The sequence below is a fragment of the Apostichopus japonicus genome, chromosome 11 (assembly GCF_037975245.1).
Source record: "Apostichopus japonicus isolate 1M-3 chromosome 11, ASM3797524v1, whole genome shotgun sequence".
Classification (NCBI taxonomy): Eukaryota; Metazoa; Echinodermata; class Holothuroidea; order Aspidochirotida; family Stichopodidae; genus Apostichopus; species Apostichopus japonicus.
In genome coordinates, this window is record NC_092571.1 from 15,958,384 (window position 1) to 15,979,305 (window position 20,922).

At 37.6% G+C, this 20,922-nt stretch overlaps 1 protein-coding gene across 9 annotated transcripts in view; it reads right to left on the minus strand.

Annotated features, from left to right (window-relative positions):
* Window positions 1-260: 260 nt before the first annotated feature.
* Window positions 261-20,922, minus strand: part of LOC139975966 (zinc finger protein castor homolog 1-like) — a 116,477-nt gene continuing 95,815 nt past the window's right edge. For 6 of the 9 annotated variants that reach the window (XM_071984283.1, XM_071984277.1, XM_071984278.1 and 3 more), the window contains 7 exons: window positions 19,256-19,420; window positions 14,917-15,207; window positions 10,998-11,698; window positions 10,404-10,526; window positions 9,608-9,731; window positions 8,587-9,156; window positions 261-7,600 (listed from right to left, as the gene is read on the minus strand). In XM_071984283.1, coding sequence (XP_071840384.1) covers window positions 6,512-7,600; window positions 8,587-9,156; window positions 9,608-9,731; window positions 10,404-10,526; window positions 10,998-11,698; window positions 14,917-15,207; window positions 19,256-19,420 — 3,063 coding nt within the window. In that variant the 3' untranslated portion in view covers window positions 261-6,511. The remainder of the gene's footprint in view (window positions 7,601-8,586; window positions 9,157-9,607; window positions 9,732-10,403; window positions 10,527-10,997; window positions 11,699-14,916; window positions 15,208-19,255; window positions 19,421-20,922) is intronic. The other 3 variants (XM_071984282.1, XM_071984284.1, XM_071984285.1) reach the window with 3 other exon arrangements.

Below are 20,922 nucleotides of genomic sequence, written 5' to 3' on the forward strand. Positions count from 1 at the left end.
CCTCGTCGGATAAACTGAATATGTATGAGAAAAATCTTCAGTATCAGAAGTACGCCCAATTATCTTAAATCGTTTGCTCGCAAACATCAACAGGAAGAGTTCTTGTTTGTGAACAATGTATAAAGAGGAAATTCGTTCTCTCATTCTGGAAATTTGTGGAAAAGCATTTTCCTTTCAGATATATTTTTTACTATGTATACCTGTGTTAATAAGGAGTTAAATCAACAAACAAACAAAAAAAGAGTAAGATAAGACAATGGTTGCTGGTACAATCACTCCACTCATGTAATCTATTCAAAAATTCTTTCTGGGTTATACAAATAAGGAAGACATTAGACTGGATACCAGAGGGTTTGAATGTTATCATAAACACCACATTAAAAAATCAAAAGAAACAATCAACACTTTCAAATGAAGAAATAAAAAACAAACATTCAAACGCTCTCTTATAAACCAATATTCAATTTATATTTTTTAAGACATTTTATTTTATATTGCTAGATGAAGTAGTCAGAAAAGAAAAAGAAAAAACAGTTTTTTTTTTATTATACAATTGTTTACTCTTTTAATCTGTTATTGTAAGTATGTATTGCTTACGATAGAAAGAACTTTATGGTATTATTGTAACATTTAAAAGGGTTTATTGTCGTTGTTGCAAATATTATGTTATGGGATTGAGAACTCCCTCTATATACTCAAATTTTCTCCCAAGGAAGTTACTTCTGTGAAGAAAAAGAAAAGAGATGACCTTATTTTGACCCCATGTCATAGGTTACACCTATCACCCCCCACCCCTTAATCAGTTATTAATGATAATGTTGCATATATTCAAATCTACTACCAAACTATAAATCCGACATGTTATTGATTGGATTTTTATCGTGGACACAGCTGTACGGTAATAGTAAGGCTGGCCTTTTTGTCTCAGCCCATATATATTCAAGTATTAAAGTATGTTGGCTAAAAAACAGACCAAATTTTTGTCTTAAAACCCTGAAAGCGTAAAGGAAACAAAAAACGGGATAGAAAACTGAAGGAACTCAACTTTGCAAAAAAAGTTTTTACATCTACTGGACGACAATAGAGGTGAAGATTAAAAAACTTTGATCACTTTATTACGGCTACAAGGATCATTGGTCGATCCAATTTGACCTCATCAATAATTGTATTCATGGAACTGTAACCTTTTATAATTGATTATTCACCTTGATTAATTAACAGAATTATGCAACAAATAAATTGATACTTTTTTTTCTAAAAGGCTCTTGTTTCCTCATTTATACTAGTCTGATCTGGTCTGAGGCCCCATGGGTTAAATTACCACTGAATGAATTGGCTGGGGAGAGAAGCGGTTGGAAAACGCTGGGAACTATTGTTGTCGGAGAGGACTCAAAATTTTAGCTATTAGGTCTAAGAGCTAAAAATTCTTGACGAATAATTGCATGAGATTGAAAATCACTATTTGACTGCAAAGGAAATACTGCAAATCAAACAAATGTTACCAAGGTGGGAGGGGGAGGTAAAAAGTTTGGAGAAAGGGTTTGGGGGGGGAGGGGATGGCTGGGTAAGACAAATCCATCCGTTAATTGCCATCGGGCATTATAGAGTGCCTATCTAAAAATTCAGCACAGTTGAATCAGGAAGTCCTCATTATATGACATTAAAGCCAAAATGGGAACAGATTTATAAAACTTAATACCTTTATACACCAAACCGTTATGAAACACACAAGCCAAACAAACTCCCAAACTTGAATAAAAAGAACTCCCAAAAATGGTAAGAAAACTATCAGAACCTTAATTGTGACATTCAAACCTTTCAAGACTTTGCAAGATACTAAAAGGAACTTGAATTTCAAATGATGAAACTTGTTCACTTGTCAATCGGACAAGAAAACCAATTTCTAATGTAATTTACTTTATACCAACTCTTTAAATGTTATAAAACGTCTTTTTTTCTTTGTTGCTCCACCCCTTATGAATATTCATCTACTTTTGTTAGTAAAAATTCGAAAGTACTGATACTCTCTGAACTTATATAAAGTTGGTTTCATTTTTGTTGTGAAAATTATTTATTTGTCATTCAAACATGAAAATTGTTTTTTTTTATACAAAATCATAAAAATCTTCTTTGAACATGCAACATAGCACCAACACAGCAAATATTTTTTGTTTTTATTAATCAACTTTTCTTCTTATTCTCATATTCATATCAAGGAAAAAAAAACAAAAACAAAATATGAACAAACAATTGAAAATCTGCCTCACAATTCCACAAAAAAAAAAAAAAGGAACCACACTCATCTCTGTATCTACAAATCACCTCTATTTTTGCACAAAATCCCGTCATGTGAAACAAAGTCTAAGAAAGCGCTGGAATGAAAAAGGTTAGCTTGCACGTCATTCTGATAATCGATCAAGCGATTTATCAAATCATTTTAAAATGCTGAAAAAAAAAATTACTGAAAAAAAAAAAAAATGGTGTCAACAATAAGGAAAATTTTGGGGAAAAAATTAATAAAAAAAATTGATGTTGCACAATGGTATACAAAAAATGATTTGTAAACAGCAAGAAAATTTGAATGGACATTGACAACATAAAAATAAACACTGCAACATGATAACACAAGAGTGTGAAGGGAAGACAAGTAAAATCCAATGTAATATAACTGTCTCTGCAATACTGTTACAACTTTGAAACCTGTTCAAAAATCAAATATCAACAATATAAAGAATGCTTCTTTTTTTTCCAATTTCTTAACAAGATTGTGATCTACAGAGGGTGCCAAAGTAGAAAGCTGGCAATTTCCTAATTTTGAATGAACATATAAATCTCCTAAAGGCCTAACTGGATGAAACTAATCACTTCATATTCTGTTTTTGTGGCAATTTTACTTCTTCCTTGTTGTTGATGGTATTGTAGTTGTCCAAATCCACATAACAATTTGTGTAGGTATACACTGTCCATATCACAATATGTAGGTTCTATACATTATCTACAAAACTTTGTGTAACTATACTATGTCCACGTCACAATTTGTGTAGGTAATCTGTCCACGTCACAACTTGTGTAGGTACATTGTCCACACTTTAATATGTGTAGGTTCTGTACATTGTCCACCTGACTTTGTGTAGCTATACTATGTCCACATCACAATTTGTGTACTATACATTGTCCACATCTCAATCTGTAGCCTCTATGTATTGTCCACCTCAATTTGTGTAGGTATACTTTGTCCACATTACCATGTGTACTTATAAATTGTCCACACAACAATTTGTGTAGGTAATCTGTCCACATGACATTTTGTGTAGGTATACACTATCCACACCAAACTATGTAGGTATACATTGTCCACATTACAATATGTGTAGGCACTATGTCCACATTAGAATTTGTGTAGCCATGGAACTGCTCTTTGTACCACACAAACTTGCTGGATATTTTGATCGACTGAGTAAATCATCCTACTGTTGTTGGACACTAAAGGTCATGAATATTGCCGCCAAATATGTTAGAATGTCACAAAAATGGTCACTAATGTTCAAGCTTCTACCATCACATTCTGGTTACCTTACCATTTCAATTGCCTAATTGTAAACATTTTCAATGACTGGCAATGTGGAGGTTTAGAAACACAGCAGAGGGACCTTTTGCAATGTTTTTGGCACGCTGAAAATATTAAGGTGATACCGATGACCTTTGACCTACAAAGAACTCTTCACGCATCATTCACAGTTAATTGTTGAAGTTTTGGCTAGTTACTTTCAATGATCTTACAGTAATACAAACTTGTGGTAATAGGAAATTTGTCTTCATTCACGCTTGATGAAGTTTCATTTGTTAACAAGGGACTAAGTGAGCATTTCATATAATAATAATAACAATGATTGTAATAATAATAATCATAATAATACTAATAATAATAATAACAAACACCTTTTGTATTCAAATCTCAAATCATCTGGAATACGGCCCTTCTGAAGAAATTTTCAAGGCACGTACAGTTATGTTTTATAGATATTGCTTTAAATCTTGTACAAAGAAAGTTAATTTATATAAACTATTGCATTTTTTGTTTGGAATTTTTTCTTCTTTTTTCAATTGCATTTTTGCCTCAAATATTTTTCAAGACAAGAAGCATCACATCAATCAATCGAGCGTAATTGGGGCAACGTTTCCACAGATCATAGTTTTTAACAAAATGACATTTTTGTCTCTCCTCAATCTGAAATCAGCCTGATATATTGCATCAGGAGATGAAAGGGTAAAAAAAAAAAGAAGAGGTTTAACACCATAGAACAGGAAATCTACCCGCAACATGCCAAAATTAAAAAAACAAAATTATAAAAAACAAAACCCAATCAATAATTCATCAACATGCTATATTAACTATTTATAGAGACCTCCTTCAAACTGCAAATATTTCTCAAAACCATAAATTACCATGGAAAATATTAAACGCACCAAAACAAGTAATTAACCTTGTCACACACTATACTTCAAAATTAACATGTATCTTTGGTATTATACAAGGACATTTTTAGTTTGAAATTTTCAACTTATTCCCCAAACCAGTGAGTGGATGAACAGTACACTCCCCCCCCCTCCCCCAAAAAAGAAGAAATCCCAGAATATGAAAATCATATACAACTATCAAGTAGCACAGCATTGCCTATTCGAGAGGGACATAATACGTACAGGTCAACGAAAATATGAAATAGATGGAAAAGAAATATTCATAAAACATATATCTTAGACACTTAGACTACTTCTTTCTGAAAGAATAAAAACTCCAACCTTACAGGGAGTAAGTAAGAGAGAACCCCGCCCCCCACCCGAAAAAAATAACACCCAAAAAAATAACAGAACAGAATAAAACGATGGAAACAAAGAAGATAACAATTTCAGCTACATGGGCAAACTTCGAGCAATTATTGCAACTCTGTGGAAAATTTCACTGCACGCACTCCAGATCTTTTTTTTGAACCGGCAATGGTTTGAAAAATGGTTGCCATGGTAATGGTCATTTTTGTCATAAATTGAATTGTGCAAGAAATCTTAATTTTCAGAAAATAATTTAGAAGTAAATCAACCACAAATCCAAAGTGGAGCCAAAAATTTCAAAGAATTGAGAAACAGAAAAAAAAAAAAAAAAAAAAAATTGGCTGTCAAATTTATACCAGACGAACAAACAACAAATTTTAGCAATTGTCTAATTAAAGCTATTTATGATTCAATTTGAAGGGAAGGATATTTAATTGTCTCAATTATCCAAAATTGGCAGTGCGATTCTTCATTTGTCAGTTCTTGAAGGTAAGGTTGGAATTAGGGTGTAACAAATACACAGAAATGCTGTCCGACTTTTTGCTTTAAATTTTGAGTTCAAAATCGATTCACACATTTATTTATTTCTTTTATATTTTTTGGACAAATCTTACCACTGGAAGGTATAATTCAAACTAATGAAATAATGAAACAATGAATTGAGTAAAGGCGTAACGAAGCATTTAGGTTAATTCTGGAGCTGCGCTGTCTTCTTAATACTGGACTAATCATTGTCTACAAAGCCTGTTCTTTATTATTTGCTTTCTTTTATACTGTACTTTGTTTAATAATTCAAAAAAGAATGATCTTTCGTAAAATTTGCATAGTCCATCTTTGCCAAATATATCCTCTGTATGGTGGAAGCTCGTAAGTTTATTGTATTCTAAAAAGAAACCTTGTGCCAGATATTTTCTTTTCTTTGCAGATGTGTAAATAAATTTTTATCTCATAACTGTCAACTTGGAGGAAATGTTTTCACTGACAGATATCGATAAAAACTTGATAAAAACGGCCAGAAAAGAAGAAAAAGAAGAAGAAGAAGGAAACGCTTGTAAGGAAAGGTTAATACTTGGAAGACTAAGGCAACAACAGCATAGTAACATAGCAATAAACATCTTCTCTTCAAGAAAAATGATCAAACCATAACAAATGATATGTACACAAACATAATTCATTAAAAAGGAAAATAAATTAAGAATTAAAAAAAAAATCCAACATTTTATTTAGGAACAGTAACTATCGAAATCGAGAGACATATGGGCTTCTCCATTCCTTTTCATAGATTCTTGAATCCTCCCGCCTCCTCTTGAACGACTTTGAAGAATCTATACTCTAAGAACGGCCAGTCGGTCTTTTCGCGACCTACCCGGTATCGAGTTGAAATCCTCCCCGGACTTATTCTAGTTTGGCACCTTTCTCTTTTTGGTAACTGTATCGGCCTTCATTTGTCACGATTTTAAATACCGCTCTGCAAAAATGTCAGTTAACTCTGTAAAACACTTGAGTCATATTGCGTCATATGACACGGAAAAGAGAAGTCTGTCAAAAAAAAACTTGGATGGTTTGAAGTAAAAAAAAACAAAAATATTGCCACGGAGAAATAGAGAAACTGAAATACTGATCGTCGTAGCGGATGAATGGCGCCCTCATTACGAGCTACACGGCAAAGTATGGTGGGGGTCCTTTACGCTACAGAGGTGGAAGTCGGAGTGTCCATGATGGGTTCTTCCTGATGATTTCTCAAGTGTATCTCCATCTGCATTAACCCCATGATTGCGCTCGTGCAGCCTGACTTCTCGCAGTGAAAGTGAGAAGACTTCTGGCTGAATTTGCAGTCGCTGTACGGACACGTGTTAGAGGAGCTGAAGTGTTTGAAACCGTTCTTTTCGGCCACGACCGACATCGAATGCTGGTTCCGGTGCACCGCCACTTTCCCGCTGTCTGTGCAGATGAATGGACATCTAAGGCAATGAAAGTGGGTGCTCTTGCTCCCGAATTCGCAGTCGCCCCGCTTGCAGTCCATGGTCGACTTGTAGCGTTGAAAATCGTCTTGGATGATGCTGTCGACGCGGTCGTGGTGCTGGGCGTGCTTGTACATCATGGTCTTGCCTGCGAAGCGGTAGTCGCAGCCCTCGTGGAGGCAGTGATAATGCGTGGAGTTCAGTGTGTACTGACAGCCGGCGTCTCCGCAGTGTTCGCTCCGTTCGAACCTCTGAAACTTCTCCTGCATCGACGAGTCCAGGGGTCCCCGCTTGTAACGTTTGTAACCGGAGGGCGCTCCCGGGTCCTCTATCACCAGCGTCAGAGGACGCTTTCGAGGTGAATATGAACGCCCCGGCGAGGCGGCGCTGGGGGGCGAGCTGGCTTCCCCGTACCTAGCATAAGCACTGCTGGGGGACGGGGTGTCGGTGGCCTGCGGCTGCCCGGCGAGAGATGAGATCGGTAAGAGAAGCTGCTGGGGGTTGTGTAGGCTGGTGTGAGGTGTTATACCCGTCACGTTCACCAGAGTGGGTTGAGGTATGGCAGACCACGAGAGAGTGGTGGAGCCTGGTATGCCCTGGATCACCGCGCTGGATATGAGGCTCTGATAGAATGGGGCGGAGGATACCATCGTGGGAGGGCCGACCATCGGAGGCGATTCAGATCTGGCCATTGACATGATTGGCAGGACGAACTGCTGACCGCTGCCGGGGTTGTTGCTGTTTGGACGGTTGAATAGCTTGCCGTAGATGCGACGCATGTGCTTACGTCCGTGTGACTCCATCTGCTGGACCTGTTAGTTCGATAGAGGAAAACAACATTATGGATGTGATTGCAACACAATGAAACGTTACTTTTAATCTACTTTATGATCAGTAGACTTCAAATACAGAGATTTCGTTCATGACAACAAGCTGATTAGCTGCACAGGAACAACATTTTGTATGCTAGTAAGATTTATGGTTCTATGGTAGCAATTTCTTCTTTTTTGGGGGGAAAGGTGGGGGAGCAGGGGCACCATTAGATAGTTTTCATCACTTTATACTGATGATTATGGCTTTACATTAAAAAAAAAAAAAAAACTCTATTGAACAACTAGAAAATGGTTACATGCCATTGATTTTAATGGCCATTTTCTGTCTTGCCTCCAATATGCTAGAATGCCATAGAGATTGCCAGCTATGGCCAGGCTTAAACTGTTGTTTTAATGCTTTCATCAGATCATCTCAGAATAGTTTGAACTTGCTCAAAATTTAGGACAATGTTTAATGACATTTATGACATTTAATAAATTGCTATTTGGTCGAAACAAATATAATAAACATAAAAAAAAAATCATAATTCCAGGCTGTTAAATGGATCTGAAGCTTTTATAATTGATTTAATGTCCCAGTGATAACATATTACACTATTTTGTTGAATGAACCTCCTGTTTTGTGGAGTTTATCAGGCATGAAAAAATTTAAAAAAAGAAAGAAAAAAGATTGCACTGTGTTCTTCACTATTTCTCTTCTTATAACATTTACCTCAGGCGTGTTTCTGTAATTCTTTAAATGGCTTGCAGCTGTTTCAAATGGATGGTTATTCTTTTTTACTTAGAACTTTAAAGGGCTCTTGCAGTTTAGATCCCTAAGCATTAAAATCATCTTCAAAGAGGGGGGGTGGGGACTTTATATTTAAATTTAAAGGGCTCTTGCAGTTTAGATCCCTAAGGATTAAAATCATCTTCAAAGAGGGGGGGGGGAGGGACTAGGAAGATCCTAAATGACAGATATTTACCTGTAGGAAGGAAAAATGGCAGCCCTGGTGCATGCAGTGGAAGTGTTTATGTAGCATGTTGTACTTGCAGCCCGGACGGTGGCAATCTAGTTTACGGCTGCACTGCTTGAAGCTGTCAAAGATGAGCTTCTCGTTGGTCTTGTGATCCATCATGAGCTCCACGTTCTCCGTGGCGTACTGGCAGTCCGCCTTCACGCAGTGGAAGTGGATCTGTTTCGACAGCGGGCACTCCTCCCGAGGGCATTTGTCGGCCTCCATGGAGTCGTAGCCGCGCTCCTTGGCGGTCGGAGATAACTGAGGAGGTGAGGAGATGGAGGAGGAGGAGGTGGTGGTGATGGTGCTCACCGTTTGAGGTCGGATGGTAGCGACCGGGGGCGCCATCGACTGAGGTGGGCTTTCCGCCGGGGATGGAGGCTGCGATTCCTCATCCTCCTCCTCCTCCGGCGAGTCTTCCACCCTGTCCTGGATCTTGCCCAGGGTCGGGTTTTTGACGTGTTTGTCAAAGTGCGGCCTCATCAGCGAGCTGCCGGTGTGTATGACCTCACCGCAGTAGGAACCAGGCTGCAGAGACTTTGTAATAAATGAAAAGAAAGAGAAAGAGGGAAAAAAAGTGTGAAAATACAGGTGTTTTTTACAGATCGAAAAATACAGAATTTGCACGAGCAATGACTGAAAAAATGAGGACCTGACAGACAATAGAAAGAGAAGAAAGAAAAATTGAACCATAAAGCATTGTAATGAATTTATTGCTCCTCTTCCTAATGAGGATCTGTAACATACTGTGAGTAGCATTTGAGGAATAATTAATACATTCAGTTTCTTGTCCCGTGATTTTACTTTTAATCTCGTCAAAATCCTTTTAGTATCGTGAATTGTTTTCTCCTCTGGTTTAACTTTTGAATTTATTGTATATTTTTAAATATGTCAGCTTATTCAACTTGACTGTTATAACTTAAGCCATTTCAAACCGAGATGTTTAACAAAAAATAAAATAAAAATAAAAGAGGTTCTCTCTACTTACCCACATGCAGTGATAGTGAGCCAATGGACTAAACACACAACCTTTGAACTTCTCCTCACAGCTCTGGCCGTGCGGGAAAAACTGGAAGCCTAGCTTAGTAGCCTCCTCTGACATGAAATGGTACCTGTTTTAAAAAAATGAAATTTTACAGAATTCACAAATATTTTCAAACTCACAACAGTTGAGCTGGATGCACTGATATTTCTTTTGATTCACACTAAATTTCCGTATTACTTTTGGGGTTTCTTCTTTTGCAACCTAGAGGGTGGTTTTAGTCACCTGTCTTTGGATAATCTTTGGATACCAGAAAAACATTTCAAGATCTGCCATGGTTCTGTTTCATTACTTAAATCATACAAAATGATGTGTTTATTACCAAGGTTCATTTTTCTCTCACCAAGGAACTGGTGCACAGTTAATACAAACAAACTTGGCGGAAAAAAACAAACTTTCACCTAAACAGCTATAATCTTAGAACCAATGGCTAGTTAGCAGGAGCGGGGGTGGCACTTGACTACAATAACTATCACAGAGCCTGGAGTTTAATGATATGCAGTTCGGTTCGGGCTAGATAGATCTCCAATAGAATGTTACTGAACCATTCCTTTTATGTTGTAAAGCATTCAAGATTTGTCTTGAAGCATTGAACTTGTGCACTGTGACAGTACTGGAAGAAACAATGAGCAATACCTTTTGCACAGTGGAAGAAAATTAATGTCGCAGATAACAACCAGCTTCTGCTAGCTTGCCTCAACAAGATTGCCACGTGAAAAAGACCATGGTCGAGCCTGCTTACCTGGTGTGTTTCTTAACACTTTCCTTGGACTTGAATACCTGGCCGCAGTTGTCTACAACGCAGTGGTAGTGGTCCTTGTAGAGCAGTTCACAGCGAGAGTTGCACGGGTCATTGGCTGTATACCTATTTCCAGACACAAAAAAAAACTTGGTAAGAACAGGCTGGATTATTTCAGCACGACAGAAGGACTTTAATGGATACATTTTTTTGTCTTTGAGGCTCAATTTTTGGATACTCTGCAGTTATTCATTTGGTCAACATAGATGTTTACTACAAGAACGAATGGTAGGGTATGGTAGGGTGTCCACTATGACCTGCGAGACCCTATATTTACATCATCACACAAAGATTTGTGTATCTTCTTTCAGTAGTGCCATCAAAATGCCGACTACCAGAGTTGGGGAGGAGGGTAAGACCAGGTGGGAGGGGGTGGGTGGAGGTGGGGGTGGGGTTTATATCTCTTTCTGACTAATGTGCCCAACGTCCTTTCATGATCAAAAATTACCGAATTTTAACCGGGTTTTTCTTGCTCAGCAGATGACCCATGCTTTTGACCTATGACCTCCATTACCCTTCTGGTTTCCATATCCTTACCTTTTCAAGTATTTTCTCCAAGTGTCCTCCTGTTTGCCTTCATCCGCAGACTTGTCTTCATCCGAACCTTCCTCTCCTGATCCATTGGGGGGTGAGATCTCCGACGGTATCGGCAGGTTCAACGAGTCGTTCAACTCCTCTCCCTCCGAACTGCCAACGGTGGACTCGATCTTGGCGAAGGCCTCCGCTAGATTCTTCTCCTTGGGCGAATCTCTCTCCTTGTAAGGCGGCGGGGGTCGGGACATCTCCGGCGAGGACGGTTCCGACTTGACCAGCTGGACGGCGCCGCAGCCGTCACCAGACATGGAGGGAGGCGGCATCAGGTGGAGCGGACCCATGGAGGTGTTGATCATGGGCATCTGGTTCGCCAGGCTCAGGGCTGTGTAGGAGATGCCCGGCTTCAGCACCACCATGGGCGACTGCAGGACGTTCTGTAGAATACTCGACTCGGACTTGACCAGGGAGAGAGGGTGGCCGCTGCTGGTACCCGGCATTCCGGTCAGGGACGGGTGCTGGATGCCGGCGGGGCAGTGCTTGTCCATGGCGCTGCGGTCGTAGCGGATGATCCTCTCCAGGCGTTCGTGTTTCCGCTTGTGAGAGTGCATCTGGTTAGCAGTGGTGAAGACAAAGTTGCAGCCGGGACGGAGACAGTGGAAGTGGTTGAGCATATGTGAATAGGGACAAGACTCATATTTGCAGGACTAAATAGAAGGAAGAATTGAAAAAAACAAAATACATGCAGCAAAAAATAGACAAACATAAAAACAAGTTGTTTTTTTTGTGTGGAAAAAGTTAGGACAAGATGGAAGCAGGAATCTGACTTTTTTCAATAGCCAAAAATAAAAATTGAAAAAAAGATTTTTCATCGCCCACAATAAACAGTTCTTTAAGTTTGTTTTTACTCTTCTAAATTAATAAAAAAAAAGAAGAAGAAAAAAATGAAAAACAAAGTATGGATTACAGTTTGTTTGGTTGATTATATCTACAGATCGGAGTCAGCGAGAAAAAGGGAAGATACAATTTATTATAACTTCTACAAAATTTATATCCATGTATTCATATTAACTGTTTATATTAAGGTTGTCTGGGCCTTTGAGATCAATTGTCATATCTATTACGACTTAGACAACATTCGAGATAGAAAAAAACAAACAAAGTTATCTTTGTGAGAATGCTCTTGCTAAGTTTTGGGACTTTCAATTCTCGAAATATGGAAACCACTTCAGTTTATAAACTGAAACTTAATTAACTTGGATTTCATTTGCAAAATACAAATATAGGGTTAATTGAATTGTTTTTGTTATTGTTAAACTGTTGAAATGACATAAAAACTAAATTGTTTAGACTTTTATCAACAGAGTGTGCGAGAATGTAAACGTTCAGACCTAAAATTGACAATGTCTTTCCATTTAAAAAAACTATGACTACCCCTTTTGTTTCATTTTCATTTGGTTTCATTAAAAAATTGTCAGTCCTGCCACAATAACCTTGACTGGGTGTGTAGGTTATATATTTTGCACAACACTAAAACTGTTTTCAAATTTAAAAAGAGTGCCACCAATCTTTAAATCTAAAAAATCTGGTTTCTTTCTTCAGTTGATGAGTTGACAAGGTAACATAGCTATTTCAAGTATTATTAGGAGTGGTAAAGATAAGGGGAGCGGAGGAGAGGGGGGAATGGGCACAAGCATGGGTGCAAGGGGGGCCTTCTCCCACCTCTTTAGTAATACCCTTTATATTCTTTTACCCAAATGGAAACTGCTAAGAGGGATCCCCTATTTCTCCTTTGATCATCCTTTCCAACCCTTTCATTTCCCTCTTATTGTCTTTTTGTAACCTTAAAATCTCATCTGCAGATGAAGATAACTTAATTGATTTGATTCTATCAATTAGCAAGAGTAAAAACATTATGGCAATATGTTACCACAAAAAAAAAAATGAAAAAAACCTGAGAATATTACAATCAGGGAGGTGGGATGAGGGGGGCAAGCAGCAATACACACCTCAAAATACTAGAATGTTTCTCAGTATGAAGTTAGCAAGTTATGAGAGAGACATAAATAGTTTTTGCTCCCATATTGGTTACCATTTTAAATGGATGAGAGAGTCACTCAGCATCAGACAAAAGTTTACAACATTTGAGTTAATTTTGATAAGAATGAGGTAATCATGAAAGAGCAGTCTGCTTAATTGCACCAGCTGTTCAACGCGGCCATTTTTTTTCATCTTTTTTTGCTCTCTCGCACAAATAGGTAGAAAATAGAGGAATGCAGTAGACTAGAGAAAATTTCAAGCCGCTCTGTCCTTTATACGTGGCAAGTCCTATTTCTATAAGAGGGACATCTTTCTCTAACTCACTATCGACACTGAAAATCATTTAATCAGCTTTTAAGTTACATCGTAGAGAATTTTCTCTTTTTCCTATTTTTAAATCTGTGAATGACGTTTGACAAAATGACCAATCTTTTAGTTTCCGAAAGCCAATAACTTTCTGTAAACCATCCTTTTTTCTGTTTTTTTTTACGACAAGTCTGAGCAGAAAGAAGACATTCATGATTCTACTGATTAACATCTGGCAGGTGAACAGAATAATTTTCTTGGAAATTGCATAACAATGGTCGCTTCATGAAACATTGTGAACCGAGGCCAGTAGAAATGGTTGATAAAGAAGGGTAACAATCGACTATTAAGCTCAAAACCCTGTTTATTGTTGATGTGTAGCACGGAAACAAAGATGGTGTCGCAAGACGGATCATTTTGTAACGATTTATATTGTAACATGGAAACAATTTCTCATTAAAGCTTGCCAGCCATGCAGATCAGGCCAATTAACATCGCTATGGTAACCATAACTACATCCTTTGTGTCACAGCCACCATTGCATATCGGCAAATATTAAAATATCTTTATAGAAAGGACAATTCAACACAATTTACATAATTTGTCTATTAGTCATCCAAAGTTGCAATTGAGATACAATTCAATTGCGTTCGAACTACAAATGTGCATGTGTGTGTGTGTGTTTTTTGTTATTTAATTCACAGACTATCTCCACAAAACCAAACTAAAAATGGAACTAATGTTTCACAGATCAAATTTAAATGTTTCAACAAACAATGGCATGAAATGGCTGGTTTTCTAATAAAGACATGAATCAAGCAAAACTGGAAGTACTTATGACAATATCAAAAACAGTTTTCGAATGGCAATTAACCAACTTTATCGACATAATTAATTACTGATCAAACCAAATCTATTAATTTTTTTCTATAATGTGCTTTTGGAGCAGGCTGGCTAAAAACAGCTCTTTGAGTTGCATCTTTCTCATTCTACTTTGCTTTTAACTGCAGAAGTCTCATTTCAAAACAATGAAATGTAACCTTGTCAATCATACACTTCTCCGAATTTGTCTTGTTTTTGACATAATACTAATACAGAGAAGGCCATGGTGAGAAAATATTGAGAAACCGAATCAGATGGATTTATTACTGAATCAAATTAATTGATTAACTCCCTCCTTTACCAAAACTTTGGTGAACAAAAATCGACCAGATTGTCTTTACTTTAATCAGTTGCAATCTCTTTTTGCATATTAATTGAAAAAGGATTTGGTTAAAATTGTTGACCAGATGCCAAAAAACTCCATTAAGGGTCTGTATTTGCTAAACCTTGGCACTCCATACAGCCATTTTTTGACGGATTGTCCCATTCCAAATTTCCAGTAAATTTTCTCAAAAATCAAAAGCAAAAAAAAAAACTGATTTATTTTCAATGAAATGTAACCTGCTCCTTACAAAACTTTTTTCATTTCCATTTGAAATCTATAAATCTCAGAAAATAGGTGTCTCATTTTGTGTTTTCCTAAAATGTTAAGAAATATGATAGATATGAAAGACACTAAAAAGCCAAGACAATTTACCTCGTGTTTACTGAACTTTTTGAATCCCTCTCTTTTATAAATATCATCTTTGGTGTGAAATGTCTTGTGTCTCTCGATGTCGTATTTATTCTTGAAGACGAAGTTGCAGCCGTGTCGTTGACAGTGAAAGTGCGTCGTCTTCTGTCCGTAGAATTCGCAGAGACGGTTCCCGCAGTCCTCAGTGGCGCGGAATCTTTGGAAGCCCTCGTTGAGTAATGTGGCGTTCTTTTTGTGAAAGTTCTCGTGGCCTAGGACGTCTGAGGTACTAGTGTAGACTTTATTGCACCCCTGCTGAAAAAAGGATAAATAAAAAGTTGTCATTATTGTTATTATGATGCACTCTCTGTTTTTATATGCTTTCAAGAAACCAAATTTTATAATGACATATGATATACACAAAGTTTTGGGAAAAGCACTTTGCCTGGAGGTTGTTGATCTCTAAATTATTCTCAGAAAATAATTCAATGTCTCAATCGGGTCAAAAAATATTTTGAGGGCAGGAGTTAAATCGCTCGTTGAAGTTCGACATCAGTGGTGACCATTATTTGACTATCTAGCATATTTGGGATCAAAACTGATGACTTTTATTACAGCATTCTCTTATGTAGGGTTTAAAGAGGGGGAATAGGAGGTGGAAGGGGAAGAGGGAGGGGTAGGATCAATCTCAAACTTGTGTAGTGACCAGGTTTTGCATATTTTTGTTTACGCGGCAACCATATGCAAATGTCTTTCCTCTGTTCCACGCTAGTTGCCTATTGTGACTCGGTATTTGAGTTGGCAGTAGTTTACGGTATGTATGTTGTGTTGTAACCAGAAGCTAGTTTTCATCTGGAATGCAATTGGTTACATTGGAATAGGTTAGACAGCAGCCATGCTTTTCGGCAGCCTGTAAAAGTGTGTATCTGTGTATGTTTTGAATTTCAAAATTCGGAGTTCTATCAAATTGTTGTGACTCTTCATTCTTAGTACTAGGCCTTGACTACATGGTTGCATCTCCGCATGTTTCTCCACCCCCTGGTTGATTTTGACGGAAGGGTGTTCACTGGTATTTAATGCATCCCTATGTATCCCGTCCTCGTGTATCAACGGACATGCCCTACTCATAAACTTGTCAGATGTTTCTTTTTTGCCCTGGTCAGGTCCCTGTTCATCGTTACTACTTTACGGAACAGAAGTGATTAACCCCAACCCTGCCCTCCCTTCCCCAGAAAGAAAATCTTTGAAAAGACAAATTCGTAAACTGACAAAGACGTTTTTCCGCATCATAATGCTAACTTCTGAAGGTCTGAAATCCTGATATTAATCTGATCATTCTGTTTGCATTCAATTCTAGTTTCATATAAACTAACTACACTTGTTTACCTTATAACATTGCCCTTTCTTTTTAACTGTTGTCACATTAAAGACCCTTTGGTGGCTTTGCTTTGGTAAATTCCATAAAAAATAAAATAATATTAATCCACTGAATAAACAATAATCAGTGCTCTGTCTGCGTCTGACGACAAACATACTTCCATTGTGTTAACTTATCACAATTTGTTGTCTTTTCTTTAACAAAGATGGTTTGTTTTATTTTTCATTTTTTTGGTTATTGCAATTTGTCAAGCAATCTCATCAAAACTGTGGGAGATGAATAAGATGGTACCATGAGAAAGAGATTTCATTAAAAAGTTTACTTACGAAAGCAATCATGAGCAAAATTATGACGATTAAGGTTCTAATGTCTGAACAAATCAAATCATATCATATCAATATGTTGATGATAATACATGGGTTTCTTTGTTTTGTTTTTTACCCCCAAGATATTTTACACTTGCTAACATTTGCAAGTATCACATGTTTTGCAGGTCTGTTAAAGTCTGAAATATCCCTGATTAATGAACAAATACATTTTATTGTACACTGTTCTACAATTCTACAATGTTCTCTGCTTAATAGAATGACCACCAAGATGAGAGAAGTTTGCATGGGAAAGGGCAAGACACTGTGTCCTCCTCAAGGCCCCCAACCCCCCCCCCCCCCCTTCCACTAAAAAGGAACTGCAGATGTGTTTCTTTTTTTTACGAGTCTAATGCCAACTTCCACGAGATCAAAGACTTTGTCAAACTAGCAACTACTGTGTGTAGTGTCAGGAGAGCACTATGAAATGTTTGCCAGAATTGTAAAACAGGACCGACAGGATGAGTATGAGTAGAATTTCCCTCGTTATGAGTATGAGTAAAATCGTGAGTATGCATAGAATTTCCCTTGTTAAGAATATGAGTTCAAGCATGAGAATGAGTAAAAGCATGAGTATGAGTAGAATTTCCCTTATTAAGAGTATGAGTAAAAGCATGAGTATGCATAGAATTTCCCTTGTTAAGAGTATGAGTTCAAGCATGAGAATGAGTAGAATTTCCCTCATATGAGTAGAATTTCCCTTGTTATGAGTATGAGTAAAAGCATGAGTATGCATAGAATTTCCCTCGTTATGAGTATGGGTAGAATTTCCCAAGTTATGAGTATGATTAAAAGCATGAGTATGGGTAGAATTTCCATCACGAGTATGAGTAAAAGCATGAGTATGCATAGAATTTCCCTTGTTATGAGTTCAAGCATGAGAATGAGTAGAATTTCCCTTGTATGAGTAGAATTTCCCTCGTTATGAGTATGAGTAAAAGCATGAGTATGCATAGAATTTTCCTCTTTATGATTATGAGTACAAGCATGACTGCATGAGTATAAGTAGAATTCCCCTCATTATGAGTATGTGTATGAGTAGAATTTCCTTCGTTATGAGTATGAGTAGAATTTCCCTCATTATGAGTATGATTAAAAGCGTGAGTATGAGTACTCATACAAGTAGTATGAGTAGTAGTATGAGTAGTAGTATGAGTAAGAATACTTAATTTGCACTAGAGTTTATACTAGATTCAAAGATAACCCAGAGTACCAGTGCAAGTTCAAATTCAGCTAGAGTAGGTTATCCCCAATTGACTTTAATGCAATACTTTGTAAATTCCTAAATTTTGTCACTAGTTTTTGCAGCAATTTAATACACCAAGGACCACCTATCGATCCAAAAATGATGTGATCAAGGTCACCCTGCGGTCATGCCGCACTACAAAATCACTAATCCGCAAGCGTTTCCATTCGATTCAGAGACAAAAAAACAGAAAAAACTTTTTCCTTGATTACATATTTAACATAATGCAGCACATCTACATAGAAGCCCAATTCACATAGATATATTATTTCATCATCTGTAGTGAAACTGAAACATCTGTGTATTACATGAGTTGAACCGCATCAACTGTACTATTGTACCGCGTGGGAAAGAAATCAACGTTTCCACGATGCCTTAACTAAATTACAAATAAACTCTCTGGGCATGGGAACTTTTTGAATATATCAAAAGAAAAAACACACACACAATAAAAAATTAAAAGAAGGAGAGAGAAAAACAAAGTTAAATGAATGTCAGCTTGAAAAATTTGATTGTAATTGGAAAAAAATAACCAGCATTTTTACAACCCAATCAGTATGCCTTTTTGTTTAAATAGAGAGGGAAAAAAATCAACTTCTCATACTTGGTTGCTTATTAATCAATAAAACAAGCCAAGCTTGGCCTTGTAGAAAGTCATTATTTCCAAATTGCTTGTTTGTCTAACAACATTAAAAAATTGTGTTATTTTGATGATTTTATATTCAAAATGAATACAGCATGGGGGGAAAAGAAAAAAAAAAAATTCCCTCGTTTTTTAATTAAATGACAACTTTTAGCATGGTAGGAAATTTGATACTGATATGGGTAATGAACAACGCGCAACATCTGCACCCTTTGCTGATGAAGGGCGGAGAAGTGAAAAAGCAGAGATGGTTAGAGTCCATTCAGTGACAATGGAATCATGGATATTCTAGAGGATAATAAATGAAATGTTAAAGCAAAAAACAACCGTTTAAGAGGAGCCAGAAAAACTGTTACCAATCTCTGTTTAACATTGAACTAAAAAATGTTTTCAATTATGCAGCCAAGGTGAAATATTGAACTTTTAGACCAGCAATGGCTACTTGTCTCAAACCTTCAACAAAAACCAAAACAATTTTCACAGTGATGGGTCTTTTTGGGAATACCGATACACTTAACTTTACTAACATTGGGAGGGTAACTGCAAAAGGGGGGGGGGTGAAGGTTAGGGGGTGAGGGGAAATAGGGAGAAAATGTGTCATAGGGAAGGGATGGGAAGGGGAGGGGAGGGGCAGGGGAGGGGCAGGGGAAGGGAAAGGGGAGGGGGAGGGAGAGCAAAGGCAAATGTATACCTTTGGTTATAGTACTGGAAGTTACACATCTAACACTTACCTGCATACAGTGATAATGGGTGTTACGAAAGTTGAGAGCACAACCAGGGTAATGCGGGCTACAGTCATCTGAAGGGCTGAACCGCATGAAACCGTGCTGAAGGGAGTCGTCTCTCCTACGGTGCCAGTTGTAATGTCTCATCACGTCCTCTTTGCGGGTAAACCTCTGAAAGATGAACGAGAAGAAACTCAACATGATAGGGGTACTGCTCAAAATGTCTAATCCCCTAACTGCAAATTTGGGAGAGGAAGAAGTTTCTTCTTTATTCGGGAGAATAGGGAGGGATAGGAGAGGAGAAGGGGTGGGGTGGGGTGGGTGGAGGGAAGAAAAGAAGGGGAGAGGGTATTTCCTAGAGGAATCCAAATTATACAAGAGCAAGTTTATTTTACACACATGTACAGATCATCAACTTTGGCAACCAAATATGCTGACGGAACCAAGACAAATTTGTGACATATAAATGTTAAGAAATTTATGTTGATACTTGGAATGCTGGGAAAGTCGATGAGTCTTAACAACTTCCAATTTATTCAATATGTGTGCTCTTGCTAGAAAATAAAAATAAATTATTATCTTAACTACAATCCCTCTTCTCTTATTTTTTTTGGAGTGTGTCTTCTCACTAAACAAGGTCTTTAAGAAGTAGTACATCTTGCAATTTCTGTGTTCGTATTGAAAACACTCCTGTATTTATGCTTCATGTACAAGTTGACAAGGAAACTTACAAAACACGAAAACAACGACCTTCCTTGCAAAAATATGATTGGGGAAAAGAAATGGCCATATCAGCACTAAAAAAAATTTAAAAAAATAAAAATATAGGCTAGATCTCAGGGGGCCAAAACACACCAGGTATGTACAAATAAATAACACTCAACAGTTGAATAGGGAATAACAGGAGGGGGGGACATCAAGAGGTTGGGGGAAAAAAATGACAGACAGGAAAAATGTACCGACATTGATGTCACGGCACGGAGAAAAAAACTTAATTTATTTCAGCGTTTTAGGGTCAACCTCTACAAGGAGCCTCTGCGAATGTAAGACGAAAGGCATATTTAACAAATCATCCTTTGTGTAAACTATTCCCTCGGCTTTGATACGTTTACAAGAAAGAATAAAAGGAGAAGGATAATGACGGAAGAGTCGCCTCCCGTACGGCCTCGCTCTCGAGAAATGAAAACAAGAGGAAGACAACGATGAGAACCTTGAGCTGATTGCCGTACTCTTCTTATATACAATGGGCCCCAACCGTAAAATATTAATCTCTAAAATTATAAAGCATCGGTAATGACGGAACAAGCATAAATTTGACTCCATAAAAAATGAAAGCTTCTTGGATTTATCTGCTGCCATTGTCTCGTTGGCCGGCCCCTCGACAGTCCTCCTCCAAAACCACAAAGCGAAACCCAGGCGACATTGCCGGATATGGACCGACAGACGTTGTTACTAAGGTTAAAAGTTCTGTCGTAGCGAGGATTGGATTTTCTCTCGCGGAACTTGCTCTTCCTCGCTACTACTATGTCGTATATAACATCGTTAAACTGCTCTTTCCAAGTGTCACTTAAATCGTATATTTCCTCCCAACATGATGTCGTAGCAATTTTTTGACACACCGCCAACAGCTGTTCCTGGTAATTAACATCCCCCGTTCGATGTCTTTTTTTTTT